At 34.6% G+C, this 17276-nt stretch overlaps 2 protein-coding genes across 4 annotated transcripts; both read left to right on the forward strand.

Annotated features, from left to right (window-relative positions):
* Window positions 1-640: 640 nt before the first annotated feature.
* LOC145582409 (uncharacterized protein At2g39795, mitochondrial-like) lies at window positions 641-4757 on the forward strand. The gene is made up of 3 exons (XM_081639404.1): window positions 641-859; window positions 3113-3444; window positions 4362-4757. Exons 1-3 carry the CDS (start codon window positions 740-742, stop codon window positions 4525-4527), a joined length of 618 nt encoding a protein of 205 aa, XP_081495530.1. The 5' UTR covers window positions 641-739; the 3' UTR covers window positions 4528-4757.
* Window positions 4758-6758: 2001 nt separating this feature from the next.
* On the forward strand, window positions 6759-17142 carry LOC145583254 (calcium-transporting ATPase 4, plasma membrane-type-like). 3 transcript variants are annotated; one of them, XM_081640452.1, is made up of 7 exons: window positions 6759-7152; window positions 12344-12395; window positions 12483-14407; window positions 14506-14661; window positions 15126-15297; window positions 15377-15675; window positions 15862-17142. In XM_081640452.1, exons 1-7 carry the CDS (start codon window positions 6991-6993, stop codon window positions 16165-16167), a joined length of 3072 nt encoding a protein of 1023 aa, XP_081496578.1. In that variant the 5' UTR covers window positions 6759-6990; the 3' UTR covers window positions 16168-17142. The 3 variants fall into 3 exon arrangements, with proteins under 3 accessions (XP_081496578.1, XP_081496579.1, XP_081496580.1); XM_081640453.1 differs by lacking the exon at window positions 6759-7152 and adding an exon at window positions 8854-8934; XM_081640454.1 differs by lacking the exon at window positions 6759-7152 and adding an exon at window positions 12120-12200.
* Window positions 17143-17276: the final 134 nt, after the last annotated feature.

Here is a 17276-nt window from a genome sequence, read left to right on the forward strand (position 1 = left end):
AGATGGGTAGGTCGGGGGTTACTTAAGGGGTTACTAGATAGGTTACTTAAGTGGGGTTACTAAAAGGGGTTACTAGGGATTACTTAGAGGGTTACTTGGGAGGTTACTTAAGTGAGGTTACTTGAGGGGTTACTTGAGGAGTTACTGGGTTACTTGAGGAGTTACTGGAGGGGTTACTAAGTCGGAGGGGTTACTAAGTCGGGGGGGGGGGGTTACTTAAAGGGTTATTAGAGGGGTTACTTGAGGGGTTACTTGGTCTGGTCCGGAGTTACTAGAGGGGTTACTTGGTCCGGTCAGGGGTTACTAGGTCCAGTCAGGGATTACTTGGTTGGAGGGGTTACTTGGCTGGTGGGGTTACTTTGTCATTTGCTGATTAGGCACCTTGCCGCATGGTGCGGCCAGCCGAACCAGAAACGCACTGATTACTGTAAATCTTAAATATTGGTATTTTATTGAAAATAAAACTCTAAACTAATAATTTCATCCTAAAATTCTATCCAAATAAAATTCTAAACTAACGTTTCTTATCTTATGAAATCTATTTGAATCTATTCAATGTGGCGTGATACTTGACGAAAAGTTGGAACGCCAAGTATAGCTGCTTGTCTATTTATTTATTTAATTATCAAAGTTGAAAAATAATTTAAATAAGCAAAACAAATGCCCTTGAGCCTCAACTCCTTGAGCTGAGTTCTGGAAGAATCTGGAGTAGTACTGGTAGTCATAGCAGTAGTCGAGAATGCGGAACGTAAGAGCAATGCAAACAGTACTCAAGAATCGGGAAGCTGCCAAAGCCTTCGATTTACTCAAAATCTTGCAGTCTGAAATCACTCACGAACTCTCTTCTCCCTGCTTTCAAGTATTTCTTCCTCTCTCTTTCCTCAATTTTTCTTGATTTTTCTTTTTAAATTATGCAATTTCTGTAATGTGCCTCTTTCATTGGAAATTTGTGAACTGAAATTAACTGATTTTAGGGTTGTTAGTCATTGATGTACACCATACTTGAATTCTGATTGTTTCTTTTAAGTAATTTATGGGTTTTCTGCCAATATGTGATTGGAATTGTGTTAAAGTTTCGAAAATTTGAAACCCTGTTATTTATTTCGAGTATTTTTCATTTTTTCCGTATTCTTTGTAGCAAGGCAATGACCATTAACTTAGCATTAAAGCCAATGCTTCGTTAAGTTGTTGAGGAGTCTAAAACATTGAAAATCGGAAAGTTGTTTGGTTGGCAAAAACACGGTGCGAAGCTGCTTATGTAGCCACTTTTGAAATGCAATTTTTTGGGAAGTCTTAACTTTGTTAATCTGGCAAAACAACCCCTCTATGTAGACGTTACTTTTAAGGATGAATTACGAGTACGAGTGAATCATATATCATATTCCATATACTCTCTTCGTGTTGGAATAATAAGCTACATGTGAGTATTTGATTAATGGTTGATGTATAAGAAATTGTGATATAATACCAGAACTACAATAAAAAGTACTCAGTAATTAGTAGTTAAGGTATCAATCGGTGTAATTTGAGAAGTTCGTGAGTTAAATTACTGAAATTAGAGAGTAACCTATCTTGTTTTGAGACAACTGAATATAGAGACATGGTCTCTTATTGAGGACAGGGGAGTATTCGTTATGAAATGTTGGACTTACAAGATTATACAAGGTACAAGTACAAAGATGAGAAATCATGCCAAGATGGAAGCTGTTTGTTGTTGCCCTTTATGATTTGGTTGTCAACTCAGGTTAGAAAAACATACCAAGATGGGTCCATTGTGGCACCGTCCAGTCATCCACCCACCAATTTAGGAGTGATGATTGCTGAAGTTATAGAACCCTCGAGAGGGATAGCATGAAAAAGATGTAACATCAAAGTCAAACGCCTTTGAGACTGCTTGATTTGCACTCTAACTCGAGGAAACTATTGTCTATCTGTATCTAATCAGGAATGTGAATTTGATACAGCCGCTTAATTGCTAGAATCATGGCTTTAGTACCATTTAAGGGAAGAACTTTAATGGGGTTTTAAAATGTACTTCCCAGCTGTGTGTTTTGCTACTTGCAGAGTTTATCGTGAGAAGCTTACTACAAGTTACTTATGCATAGAATGCTTGAATTTTTTTGATAGATAATATCTACAGAAGCAAATAGCCGAATATTATTCACGGTACAACAGGATAAATATCAGTTAGTTCCAACCTTTTATTTTTTGGACATGGTCATCTTTCAGTGTTATATCTGTTGAGGAAAAGGGATCTTGTAGATAACTTGATATGAGCAAAGCAATTTCAGACTTTAGTTTTTGAGACAAAAAGAGAAAAGAGAAGGGGGGGGGGGGGGGATTCTAAATGCTTTGAGAATTCTGCTTAGCTGTGGGCCTAATCGATCTGCACCCTTTGTTTCAGTAGCAATGCATTGTGGCCTTGCCTACCTAAGTCCTAGACTCCTAGTTAATGTTTGTGCTAAGAGGTAAGTAGTGCGTGTTAAGTCTTTGTTTGTGCACATAATCTTGGTTGTGCAATGAAAACCCCAGCCTACCACCATTGGTTTGAAAGGGGAAGTCCAGATGTGATTTATTGTTATAGTTGAAATTTACGAGGAAATTTGAATATAAAATGTCTCTTACTAGAAGAGAGAAAGGAGAGTGGGAGAAGGGTATTATATCTTGTATAAATATTGTTTAGTAATCCTTATATGGTTTGTGCCTTGGATTGCAAACCTGTGGAGAAGAAGTGAAGTAAATGGTTTCTGTATTGGGTTGCTTATAGTAAGCTATATATACAGAGTTCGTTTTTGCTGAATGAACTAGTCTTTTGCTTCTCTGGAGTACATGTTATCATTAAGAATTTTCTCTGGCTTCTATTTGACATGCTTATTCTAGTACACACAGATTATATTTATATGCAACTCACATGGGGCTATCTTTCAGCAATTCATCAAAAAGTCAATTAATTTCTGGAAGTTCCAGGGACCAAAGCTCGGCTTAAAGAGCTTGCTCTTTCCTGTCTTTCTTTCTTTCTTCTTTTCTATTTTCCTAGACTCCTATTGCTTTAGTTGATAACTTGATACCATGCTGCTTTGATACCTGATCTTATATCTTATTCCTGGCACAGAATTATCAAGCTGGTTCCCCAGGAGATTTCACAGTGGAATGGGATACTCCAAATTCTAATGATGTAGTATTGCGAAAGAAATGTGATACTGGCGAAGATGTTGCTGTTTCGGCTTTACTTGGTCCACCAGATTATGCAAGAGATGGTACATACCCAAGGGGTGTTCTTATGAAAGTGTGCATAAAAAAGCCTGGCTTAAGTTCACTTCTCCACTTCAAGTGCGAAGTTACCAATACAGGTCATTATGGCCCAGAATTTAATATCCATTCTGCAGATTATCTAAGATCAACAAGCTCTACAGGTCCTAAAAATTACAAGGCCCCCTCCTTTAGGTAAATATATGTTGTCATTGTGATTAACAAGCTCTTTTAGTTAGTTTATATGAAAATGTAGGATTGTATGTTAATTATTACTCCTTAGTCCCTAATTCCCTATGTCGAAACTTAACTTCACACTTTTCATTTAAAAGGGTCCAAGAAAAAACTTTATATTTGTATCCCATCAATCATTTTATCTATCCGCATTCTCTCTTATTTTCCGTTCACCTTCATTCATTCTTTATTCAACATCTAACTACTATCCAATCTCCATGTCAATCCCAATTAAGTTAAATATTTAACAAAGGGAATAATAATCTGCTAACAACCTTTCTTATATCCTTGTATCCGCCCTACTTCTTTGCCATTTTGAATTCGTCACTTTTTGACCTTCAATTCATCATGCTTGATTTTCAATGACCTAATGTAATGGTCATCAATTCATCATGCTTGGTTTTCAATGTGCAACAGTCTTCTACTCCATATTATACTTCGTATCTGCTAGTTATATTCCTTTTTCTTTCCCTAGTTTAAATTTCGTATTCTTTAATATTGCAGCACTAGATCCTTCTTATTGTATTAATCTGAATTGTTGAATATTGCAGCTCCAAGCTTTGTTCATTCCCTTCTTTAAAATCATTTTTCAGCACTCCTAGACTTTGAACTCCATGCCTTTGAGGATGAACATCGACACATGCTATTATAGGGCCTAGATAGGGATGTAAGCAAATAGATGCAACTGTTTCTAATTTTGAAATTCTAGGGTAGGATTTTGTTGACCGGATCATCATAAAACTGTATTATTTGATCTAATAAATATTCTTCTTATTGAGTACTTTTACAGTGACTTGGACCCTCATCTTCTAGATCCATGAGAATATTTCCTTATTCAATTGATATTCTGATATTCATTTATGGTTCTATTTCTTCAGTGAATTAGACTCTGATCTTCAAGATGCATTCAGAGACTATTTACAGACGAAGGGTATTGGAGAGAGCTTGATGAACTTCCTTTTAGTACACATGCACAAAAAGGAGGAAAATCAATACGTTAACTGGCTGCAGAAACTTCAAGGAATGGTATCTCAGGGTGATTGAACGTGACGTGCAGAGAGAATGATCTTTGGACTTTGCTCTTGTCTCAGATGTAAGCATGAAATTTCATGTATATAAACACAGCAGGGTTATTTTTGGCGACCTGGTTAGACATTGTGGTCTAGTCATAGCATTGTTGTTAGATAGCATGAATTAGCTGTTATGTTATGCTTATGAAGCTTCAACGAAAACTCTGACTTACCGAGAGACATGTTCAATTCTGAGCACGTTGTTTTCATTCAGGAGGAAATTGTCCTGCAAATATTTATGGTAGTTGTTCACATTATTTTTTGAATTGGCACATTGTAGACCTTCCACACCCGAGCTGGCACAAGGCGGTCTTATGAGATTTATATAATACAGAAGCTATACACATACACATACACGATTACACATTGACTGAATTACAATAATAATACCATACAGTTAGGGTGTGCCGAAAAAAAAAAGAGGTTACTCTTACAATTTTAAGAGAATTGTTAACTGACAGTTGACAATTATGGAATATTTTTTTATACATTTTTTTAGGTTAGTTAAGTTGCAATCTTTCAATAGATAATCAACAAAACATTACTTGGATTTTATACTACGGAGCAGTTCAAAGTTCTTATAATAGGGTTTGAATTAAGAGACTGAAACTTGAATTAGAACTTTAGAGTAGTACTCATCATAACTCATAAGCAAGCATGAAATTAAAGTTAAAATTTATGATTTAAAAAGAATGATGGAAGTTTAGCTTGTGCATCAACCAAATTTGAAAGATACTTAACCATGTTAACAGTAAAAGACCTCATTCAACAATATTCCATCTTTTGCATTATTTACCTACACCACTTTTACCTTCGTTGGTACTTTATACATAAAGATTAAACATATTCGCTTTAAGGTAGACTTCTCCAATACTAACTTTCATAATTTTATACTTCTAGATACTCTAATTAAGAATATTTTGAATCAGAAAGAGTATTTAGTATATGAATATAAAGTTAATTAGGTAAATCAATTAAGAATGTCTTTTTTGTGGCATAACAATTAAGGCCCTGTTCTTTTGAGCTTCTGGGCAGAGCAGAGCAGATTTCAGCAGAGCAGAGCAGAGCAGATTGAAGCAGAGCAGAGCAAAGCAGAGCAGATTTCATTAATATTAATATTATTATTATTACTAATATTATTATAATTACTAATATTATTATTACTATTATTATTATTATTATTATTATTTTTACTATTATTATTATTATTACTATTATTATTATTATTATTATTATTATTATTATTATTATTATTATTATTATTATTACTACAATTATTATTATTACTACTGCTGCTACTACTACTACTACTATTATAATCATTAAATTTTATTATTAAATATTAATTATAATTAATAATATTTATATTATTAAATATTAATTATATTATTATTAATAATATTATTATTATCAAATATTAATTATGTTATTATTAATATTATTATTATTAAATATTAAGTATATTATTATTAATATTATTATTATTAAATATTAATTATTATTATTATTAAATATTAATTATTATTATTATTAAATATTAATTATTATTATTATTAAATATTAATATTTAATAATATTATTATTATTAAATATTATATATTATTATTATTAAATATTAATTATATATTATTATTATTAAATATTAATTATATATTATTATTATTAAATATTAATTATATATTATTATTATTAAATATTAATTATATATTATTATTATTAAATATTAATTATATATTATTATTATTAAATATTAATTATATAGTATTATTATTAAATATTTATTATTATTATTAAATATTAATTATATATTATTATTATTAAATATTAATTATATATTATTATTATTAAATATTTATTATTATTATTAAATATTATTTATTTATTATTATTATTAAATATTAATTATTATTATCATTAAGTATTAATTATTTATTATTATTATTATTAAATATACATTATTATTATAATAATTCAATATTAAGTATTGATTTTAAGCAGAACAGAGCAGAGCAGAGCAAAGCAGAACAGATTTCAGCAGAGCAAAGCAGAGCAGAGCAGCTCTAAAGAACGGGGCCTAAGAATATCAAAGGGAAGAATAACTTAATGTAAAATGAGTACCTCTTGTCTTGCGAAATATTCGCAATTTCGCATATAGAAGTGCAAACTTCAAAAAATACAAAGTCATCAAAGTTCAAAAAAAAGACTTTCAAATAAACGTGTAGTGCACTAAATGGACCTTTTACTCTGTATAAAAAGTACAGCCCATTTTTTTTGCCATTATTTATCTCTATTCATAGTCTCCAAAACACAACCTTTCTTTCGGGGCTGTTGTACTACTAGTATTACTTCCCGCTATTCTTTTTCTTAATTCGTTTCATATAATAAGATTTCATAGAAAAAACAAACAAATTCCGAAACTGAATTTGATCGACTATTAATGGAAAGCTTGCTTAAGGACTTTAATTTGCCACCGGATGCGCCCGAAGACGCTCGTATTCGGTGGCGAAAAGCCGTCGGATTGCTCATTCGTAATCGTCGTCGTCGTTTTCGATATGTTGCTAATCTTAAACAACGCTCTCAAGCTGCTAAAACTCTTCAGGTTCGATTTTTTTTTTTTTTATTTTTTTTTTTTAATGGCGTAATAATGTACTATTAATGTTGCTGAAAATATCTGTTTAACTGTCAAGATTTAGTTGACCTTTTGTATTTCCTTACAATTAATCTCTTTCAAATTGCTAAAAAATGTTTGATAATAAAAGACTTTATTAACGGCTGTTCATGTTATTTTAGTCAAAGTAGGTTGATAAAATGGGAGTAACTTTTTTTTGTTATGTTGACTAATTTAAAGTTTGAGATATAAAGGTAATCTTTCATAGATTATATATATGTCCTCAAATGTCATTTCATATAAAATAGATGAGTGAGGCTACAGTTTTATTTTTTATGAAACAGGATGGTACACAACTAATAAGAAAAATAATAGTCAAGCTAAGGGGACTAGTCTACGCTAATATTTGATTGTCAAACAAGACCATGGACTTTTTAATGGTGTACATGTGCTATATGCATTTTACCATATAAACACTTATGATATTAATTAATTGGCTAGTGATTTTATCATATAGTTTTAATGTATTGCTACATTTGATAGAATAAATATAAAATGCTTTAATTAAATCTTAAAGACATTTGGTATGAACTTTTGGTATGAAATAAGGATAGAGATAGAGTTATAGAAATGATCCCGTCAAAAAAAAAAAAAAAAGAGTTATAGAAATGATAACTGGAATAAAAAAAGGATAAAGGTTAGAGATAAAAAAGAAGAAGTGAGTGAGATAAGAAAAAAATAATTAATGTTTATCCCATGTCTAGTAATCTGGTATAGACAGTTAGACACTGGACAGGAAATAAGATTGAGATAAATAGCAACTTAATTATGACTCTCTTTATTTTTAAATACTTACTTCACTTTGTTTTTCCAGCCGTATTTAAATACTTGCTTCATTTTCTTATTTGAAAAGCTTTTACAATAATCTACCCCACTTCCTTCACATTTTATTGTTTTCTCAAATTTCTCCCATATGAAAAAATGGAGCAAATATATAAAAATGGAGGACGGAGGGAGTACTATGTAATAATTATCTCACCAAAAAAACCTTCTAACAACAATTAAATTTCATTGATTCATGTTCACTAAGCTAGGTCGTACAGACTACAGAGTAGTTTGCATAGTATACACGACATTATGTCGGTTGGTTAGTTACTTAATTCACATTAGGGAAAAAAATATAAAAATAGTGGAAGGTCATATACTTCGTACAAAGCTATAATCATGGATTTTTTAATTGCTTATTTATTTCCTACTTTTACTTCGTATAATACCATTAAAAAACTTCTAACTCTTATACTAGGAATGCTACTAAAAAGAAATCGTACTCACTTAAACAACTTAAATCAAACTAATCAAATCTCGTTTATATCATTATCCTAATGTTTCATCATTGCACCGGAGAAACAACTAAACTTAGCGGTACACGTTACACGATATCGCCAATTTCCAGATAGTCGGTACTTATTCTGCCGTATACAGTATACTTGTTGTCAAATTGTAGTTGAATCATCCAATAAATTATTGTGCTTTAGGGCTTGTTTTTTTCGGCTTATTTTCAGTTCAGTTCACCTCCAATCAATTCAATTCAGTTCCTAATTTCCTTTTCTCATAAAATTTTCACTTCACTTCACTTCAGTTCCTAATTTCCTTCTCTTATAAAATATTCAGTTCAGTTCAGCTCCAATCAGTTCAATTCAGCTCAGCTCAGTTTAGTAAATCAGAAGAGGTTCTTTGTAGTACGAAGTATCTAATAAGATTCCACTTGTTAAGGTTAGTGTGATAATCACATGAAAATCTCTACTTTGTTGAAGACCCACTTATATTTATTTATTTATTATTTATCTCAAATATCAAAATTCTGTACTCTAGTGTTGGTAGCAAGTGGGTGCACCTATTAATAGCATTATAAATAATGAACCTTGACTTCTTCTCAGCCACTGTAAATGGGCAAAGGAGATTTATAGCCGCAAATTTTTAACTCATTTTCAACATCTATACAAAATTATCAATAAGTACATATCACAGGAAATTTCCTTGAACTCTCATTAAAAAATGTAGGTTAGTTTTGGCTGATCAAAATGAAGATATGGGCATCTTGTATTGTTATAAGTTATTTTTGGCTATCTTTTGTGAAAGTGATGTTATGGGTTATCCAGTTATCCTTTATCTTTTTGATGTGCTACATGCTCCAGTTAAAATCTTTGTACGTGCAATTTGGTACCACTGTCATATATCACGAGAATAAGTCCTTGCTAGGATTATGACCAATTACCTTACATAAGAAAACTCGAAACTCCTAACAATTTAGGTACCTGTTACCTAACGCGCTATGAATTATAAAGCCGTTATGGATAAAGTACAGATTGAAGTGTGGCCTGCTAAGAGTTAAAAAGTTGCCTTATGGCTTGTGGAGAACTTTGAATACGTAACTTGCTATTCCATAATAAGGATTTAGCACACTAAGGTTTTGTTTGGTCATTAGCGCGTAGCTAGTTTCTAAGAGTTGGTTGTGTTGAATGATTTGACTAACTGATTGAACTGGATCTATTGACCAGCGAAGCTAATAATTTGTAGCTATTACTCCATAAGTACTTAGCACATTAAAGCTCACAACGTAGTAAAACATTGTGTTTATGCACATAATGGGGGCGTAAAGCCATATAATTCTACCTCCGTTTCATATTATTTGCAACGATTTGAGCGTTTCAATGACAATGTTAACCTTTGTAACTTGTGAGGATTCTGAGGAATATGTTACAGGCTGAATTAAGAGATAAATGGTTTCATCTAGATTTAACATTGTGTTTATGCACACAATGGGGGCATAAATCCATATAATATATAGATATATGAGCGTTTCAATGAGAATTTTAATCTTTGTGACTTGTAAGGATTTGAGGAACGTGTTACAAGGCTGAATCAAGAAAATGGTTTCATTTAGATTTTTGTAGACGTAAAGTTCCAACATGACCAATGAATTTAGCACTTTATATGCAGATGTTGTCACAAAATTTGGGTGTTCAACTAAATTAAATCCATGTTGCTGTAATTCAACATCATATATGACTCCTTTTTTCTAGTCCATGCACCATCTTTCCTTGTCTGTGCGAGGTGCTAGATGCTCAATAGAGTAGGTTTATGTTTCATTCTTGTTGGTAAATTCAATTGCACATGTTCACCTGAGTTTGGATTGCTTTCGCATGATGGCATGGTACCTTTGACTTCATTTATGAATCTTGTAACTTGCACTTAATGCTGTCTTGTATGAGGTCTGTGCATTGACATCAGCTGAAAGTGATTGGTTTTGAACATGTCTTTCAATTTCCTGGTTAGAGGTTGTGGATAATGTCCTGCAATAAGAAGTATAATAAAAATGATCCAATATAATTCCTTCCTTTGGGAGGGTTATAAGAAGCCCATATGATGCTTCTTAGCCCCTTAGTCTACAAAACAGTCAAGACTAGGAGAGGTTGCTTGCAACGAAACCTATAACAAAAACCTTTTTATAAGAACTGTGGATTGTGCTCTGTTACTTGAAAGTTAACTACTAAAATACTAGGAAAAATTGTAAGAAATCACCTTTTATAACACTCTTTTGTGAAAAAACACTTTATAAAAATTTCTTGTAAAAGCACATCTAAAACCAGATTTTTTTTGCAAGATAACACCTTAGGCCGGTTTTAGGGCATTGACCTTGTTTTCCGGCGTTGACCCTCACGTGAGGGTCGCGTGCTCAACCCTTCCCTCCACAAAACCACTAAAACTATACCATAGTCAACCCCAACCGCCGACACCACCACCTAGACACCACTAGAACCACCTCTCAGCCGCCGACATGACCACCCATCAACCTAGCTGCCATCACCACCCACCCAAATCACTTTAAACCCGCCCACAAAAATCCTCACCCACCCCCACAACCACCCACGTCCCACCCAAAACCACGTAAATTCACCCAGAAAAGTATACCCTCCCCTAAAAAAACTAATAGAGAGGAGAGAAGGGGGTAGCTAGTAGCCCCCCCCCCCCCCCCCCCCTTTTCCCCAATCAGAAACCCTAGATCTAAGGTGGAAACCCTAGATCTAAGGTAAATAAAAAATAAACGAAATTAACAACAACGAATCAATTTTATTAACATTAACAACTTACCTACCTCAAAATTAGATTAATTGAGATTGTTCTTTGCAGCAATTCGAGTAAAACAATGGAGTTTTTCCCTTCAATTGAAAAAAATTCAAGGGTTGCTAGGAAAAAAAGGATAGTGAGAAAGTTTAATTGGAGGGGGAAAGGGTAAAAAAGAAAGAAAAGGGATTTTTTCGAAGGCTATGTTGATGGGTGGTATTGTCGGCGGCGGCTGAGAGGTGGTTCTAGTGGCAGCTAGGTGGTAGTGTCGGCAGTTGGGGTTGGTTAGGCTGTTGTTTTGGTGGTTTTGAGGAGGGAGGGGTTGAGCACTTGACCCTCACGTGAGGGTCAACGCAGGAAAACAAGGTCAAAGCCTTTCGGGTTAAGGTGTTATTTCGCAAAAAAAATCTTGTTTTAGGTGTGTTTTTACAAGAAAATTTTTATAAGGTGTTTTTTCACAACATTTTTCCAAAATACTAAGACCTGCATTTTATGACGTGGAGAGGAGAAGAATAGTTAAGAATTGAATCTGTAAATTCGTTCTTTTTTCTCCTTTGATCAGATGGAACAAAAGAATCCTGTTTATCCTTGGCCTACGTTATGACTAGCTATGACACTATAGGACCTCACACCTCAAGAGAGAATGTAACTTTAAGAGAAAATGGGAATTTTGGCTGAAAAGTCCAGCTAACACTAGGGATATTATTCCTCAGCATCACTTGTAGTTCCAGCATTGCACTATACACATCAATGTCTCTTGTATAGTTGACACTTCACAAGGGAATCTTGAGGCAGCTGCTTGTAGCTTGGACTGTTAGCCATACCCATTGATGTCTTGTGTACTCTTGACACTTAGGCTACTCGAACTATAGCATATGACAAATATTATTGTATGAACTTGCTATGCTCTGCAGGTAATGGTAATCTTGATATATTGTTTCTGGGAATAAGGAGATATATATGCTGCATGGTTTGATTCGTCTTTGGCTGCATCATCCTATATTCCGTGAGTTAGTTTTATCTAGACCTGCGTACTTAGCTTTTTATTTTTTGACAGGAATTACGTGTTGCGCTCATGGTACATAAAGCAGCAATTCGTTTTAGTGATGGTATGGAGCTTCGAAATATTCTATGATATTATTTGCTATCTATTTCCCCAGTTATTCTGTGTTTAATATGTTAAATCATTTTTGCAGCTGGTAGAACTGAATATACGCTATCAAAGGAAACCCAAGAGGAGGGCTTTCGAATTGATTCCGATGAATTGGCATCAATTGTTCGTGGTCATGATACAAAGGGCTTTAATACCCATGGGGGCGTAGAAGGACTAGCCATGAAAGTATCCTCATCACTCAAAGACGGAATCTCATCAAGTGACATACCTTGTAGGCAAAAAATCTATGGACAAAACAAATACACTGAAAAACCTCCTAGAGGATTTTGGACATTTGTATGGGAGGCATTACATGACTTGACATTAATAATTCTGATGGTTTGCGCGGTGGTTTCAATAGGGGTAGGAATTAGTACTGAAGGGCTTCCTAAAGGAATGTATGATGGGGTAGGAATTCTACTCAGTATATTTTTGGTTGTCACTGTGACTGCTGTCAGTGACTACAAACAGTCATTGCAATTCATAGATCTGGACAAAGAGAAGAAGAAGATATATGTTCAGGTTACAAGAGATGGACGTAGGCAGAAGGTACTGATCTTTGATTTGGTTGTTGGAGATATAGTAAACTTGTCTACTGGAGATATAGTTCCTGCTGATGGAATCTTTATTTCTGGCTACAACTTGCTGATTGATGAGTCAAGCTTAACAGGAGAGAGCGAGCCAATTAACATAACTCAAGATAAACCGTTTCTTTTATGTGGAACGAAAGTACAAGATGGATCAGCTACAATGCTGGTGACTGCTGTTGGTATGAAGACTGAATGGGGAAAGTTGATGGAGACTCTAAGTGAGGGGGGTCAAGATGAGACGCCTTTGCAGGTGAAACTAAATGGAGTTGCTACTATAATTGGAAAAATTGGATTATTATTTGCAGTACTGACATTTTTAGTATTGACTATTAGATTTATTATTGAAAAAGTTGTTCATGATGAGATCTCACACTGGTCTTCAGAAGATGCATTGAAGCTCCTAGACTACTTTGCTATTGCAGTAACAATTATTGTCGTTGCTGTTCCTGAAGGGCTTCCATTAGCAGTGACTCTCAGCCTTGCCTTTGCAATGAAGAAATTGATGAATGACAAGGCACTGGTTAGGCATCTTACTGCTTGTGAAACAATGGGTTCTGCCACATCTATCTGCACTGATAAGACTGGGACACTCACGACAAACCATATGGTAGTTGAAAAGATTTGGTTAGCTGGGAAAAAAAGAGAATTGAAAGGAAAAGATTTGAAACCAGATGTATCTGAGAGTACCTTGACCACTTTTTTACAAGTTATTTTCTTAAATACTGGTGCAGAAGTAGTAAAGGACCATGATGGAAAGACTTCCATTCTAGGGCAGTCAACAGAATCAGCATTGCTTGGATTCGGAATGCTTCTAGGGGGGAATTTTGAGGAGCTGCGCCAAAAGTACCAGATAAAGAATGTAGAGCCTTTTAATTCTGTTAGAAAGAAGATGTCTGTCCTTGTGGCTTTGCCAGAAGGTGGAACTCGAGCCTTCTGCAAGGGGGCATCAGAAATAGTTTTAGGCTTGTGCCACAAAATGATTGATTGCAATGGCAATTCTGTAGACATTTCTGAAGAGCACTTCAAGAGTATAACTAATGTCATAAATGGTTTTGCTGATCAAGCTTTGAGGACTCTGTGCTTGGCTTTCAGAGACATGGATGTTGGATATGATGAAAACAGCATTCCTGAAGATGGATATACTTTAGTAGCCGTTGTTGGAATCAAGGATCCAGTTCGTCCTGGGGTAACAGAAGCTGTTCAGACTTGTTTAGCTGCTGGAATCACTGTGCGTATGGTCACTGGTGATAACATTAATACAGCCAAGGCCATAGCAAGAGAATGCGGTATACTAACAGAAGGTGGCCTTGCCGTAGAAGGATCTGAATTCCGTAGTAAGACTCATGAAGAGATGAAAGAGATCTCACAAAGAATCCAGGTGTGTTTTCCAATTCTTGCAGAAACTCTCTGTAGTTGCAGGCATTTATAGTTGGAAAGTACTGAAGTTTGCACGATTTTTTTTATCAATAATATCAGGTAATGGCAAGGTCTCTGCCGTTAGACAAACACAAATTGGTGAGTAACCTCAGAATACTCCGGGAGGTGGTTTCTGTGACTGGTGACGGAACCAATGATGCACCTGCCTTGCATGAGTCTGATATAGGACTTGCTATGGGAATTGCAGGAACAGAGGTTTGTTAATAATTTCATTGTCTAAGTCAATTATGATGCGCCTTTTACTCATGATTCCACATGGTGGATTGGCATTAATTTTAATGCCTGTGAAAATGACTGTTGCAGTGTAACTACCGAACAGTTTCTTTCTTTCCTGGCACTTCCCTTGGTCCTTGCCAAATTCTGGGGACTGTTGTTGATACCTTTTTATATTATTTCAGTATTATATTGTCTTGACAATAAAGACTTTGCAACACCTTTAGTCTCTAAAATCCAAATTTCTTTACAAAGAGCTTCTATATGGATAGATAGATAGACAGATATTACCTGTTATCCAAAAGACTAGAATTAAAACTTTGTAGAAATTGTTTATTGAGATTCATCATTTACCACCTTAAGTCTGAAATTTTGTGAACTGAAGAGTTGCATGTAGAATGCTAGCTGCTATTCTGCCTTTTGACTCCACAAGTTATTGTCTACAGGTTGCAAAGGAAAGCGCCGATGTCATTATTTTAGATGACAATTTCAGCACCATTGTAAATGTAGTCAAATGGGGGAGAGCTGTCTACATAAACATCCAAAAATTTGTGCAATTCCAGTTGACAGTAAACATAGTTGCCCTAATGCTAAATTTTGTAGCTGCATGTATCACTGGTTAGTTCCGAATTTATTGAACTTTCTTACATTGCACAATATCTTTGTACATTTTACTGATATAATTTGGGACTCCTAGGTTCTGCTCCATTGACAGCTGTGCAGCTACTGTGGGTCAACATGATTATGGATACACTTGGCGCGCTGGCCCTGGCTACAGAACCACCTACTGATGAGCTCATGAAAAGACCTCCTATTGGAAGAAATGCTAGTTTTATTACCAAGACTATGTGGAGAAATATCCTTGGCCAGAGTGTATATCAGTTCGCTGTCCTTGCTGTTCTGAGCTTTGATGGAGAGCGGCTACTTAGACTTGGCGGCCCAGATTCTCACGTTATCCTGAATACAGTCATATTTAACTCTTTTGTGTTCTGCCAGGTTTCCTCTTACTTTTCTCTACCTTTCTCTTTTTTCCTTTCTTCCATTGCTCCCCTCTCCCTCAGATTGAATTTGAAAATCCAGTATTAAACAGCACTTGTCATTGAGCCTTTAGTCATGTTATTATTTTTGCTGCTTTATATTCATCTGTTTAACATGTGTGTTTTCTGCTCCATTCTTTATCAGGTGTTCAACGAAATCAATAGTCGTGATATAGAGAAAATAAATGTCTTCCGTGGAATATTCAGAAGCTGGATTTTCATTGTTGTTATGGTTTCCACTGTTGCATTTCAAGCAATCATAGTTGAGTTTCTGGGAACTTTTGCAAGCACTGTGCACTTGAACTGGCAGCTTTGGTTAATCAGCATTTTAATCGGAGCAGTTAGCATGCCTTTAGCTGTCATTCTAAAGTGCATTCCTGTTGAGAGAAATGCTGCTCCACAACACCATGATGGGTATGAAGCCCTACCTAGCGGTCCAGAACAGGTCTAATAATACAGAGGCTGCACCAACTTTGATCAGACAAAAACGGTGCAGAACTCAATTTTACAAAAAACGCATGAACCAGAGAACTAACTGGTTGAAGAAGTATCCTCAGATGTTGCTTCAGCATCACATTTTTCCTCATACCAGCGGCTTGCAACTCATTTTGTTTGCACCAATATCCCAAGTGTAGATATTTTGGATTAACTTTATGTTAGGAATTTGAGATTAGGCTGAATTTTACCAAAATGATTCATGGAAGTGGTTTCATTTTAGGTACCTCCACCCATACGGAATTTACTCTTCTGTTATGTTGTTTACATAAACGTATGGTTTGGTTAGAACGGGTTAACTTTAAATGTTTTGAAAACGACGATAATTTTCATCTAATGGCTTTGTGTCAATTGAAAGTTTACCTTGCAATTGAACTGTTTGCAATTAGCTTGGTCAAAGTATCATCCAATAATAATTAAATAGAAGTGGTAACTCCGGTTGGGTGGAGGTATTTAGAATGAAAAATACTTGACGATTTTTGAATATTCGAAGGATGTAAGTTTTTCGAAATATCAACTCAAAAGCCTCTGGTATGAAAAAATGTGAAGTTGAAGCAACTTCTGATGATACATCTTCGGGCCATGCTTATCTTCAACAGATTAAGCCATGCACAATTTTATTTTTCGTCAAAAGTTGGTGCTCATGCAAATATTGGTTCATATGGAGAAGCCGTGAAGGGAACTGAGACAAGGTGCCATTGTGAGTACCCTGAGACCTCTACTCTTTTCAAGTTTCAGTTATTCTGTTCGGAGCACTGTAAGAGAAAATGTTATTGGTTTTTACAAAATGTGAGGTAAATTATTAGATATATTTCATCCATGTTTTCTTGCCATATTACCTGAATATCTGAGATTGCATGCTTGTAGAGAAGAAAAAATTGTCTTGTTTTTCTGGTGTTATATCAGCTTATTTCAGCAAGGTATTGATTTATGCTCCAAGAATATGCAAACTTTCAATTCTATTCATTTTTGTTTGTAGTTGTAAATTTGCAATCTATTACAGTACTTGTATTACTCAAGGCAAATTTACTGCATGAAAAACCTAATTGAACCGCGTTCAGATTT

Source organism: Chenopodium album, chromosome 15 (assembly GCF_948465745.1).
Source record: "Chenopodium album chromosome 15, dcCheAlbu1.1, whole genome shotgun sequence".
In the NCBI taxonomy this organism is placed as follows: domain Eukaryota; kingdom Viridiplantae; phylum Streptophyta; class Magnoliopsida; order Caryophyllales; family Amaranthaceae; genus Chenopodium; species Chenopodium album.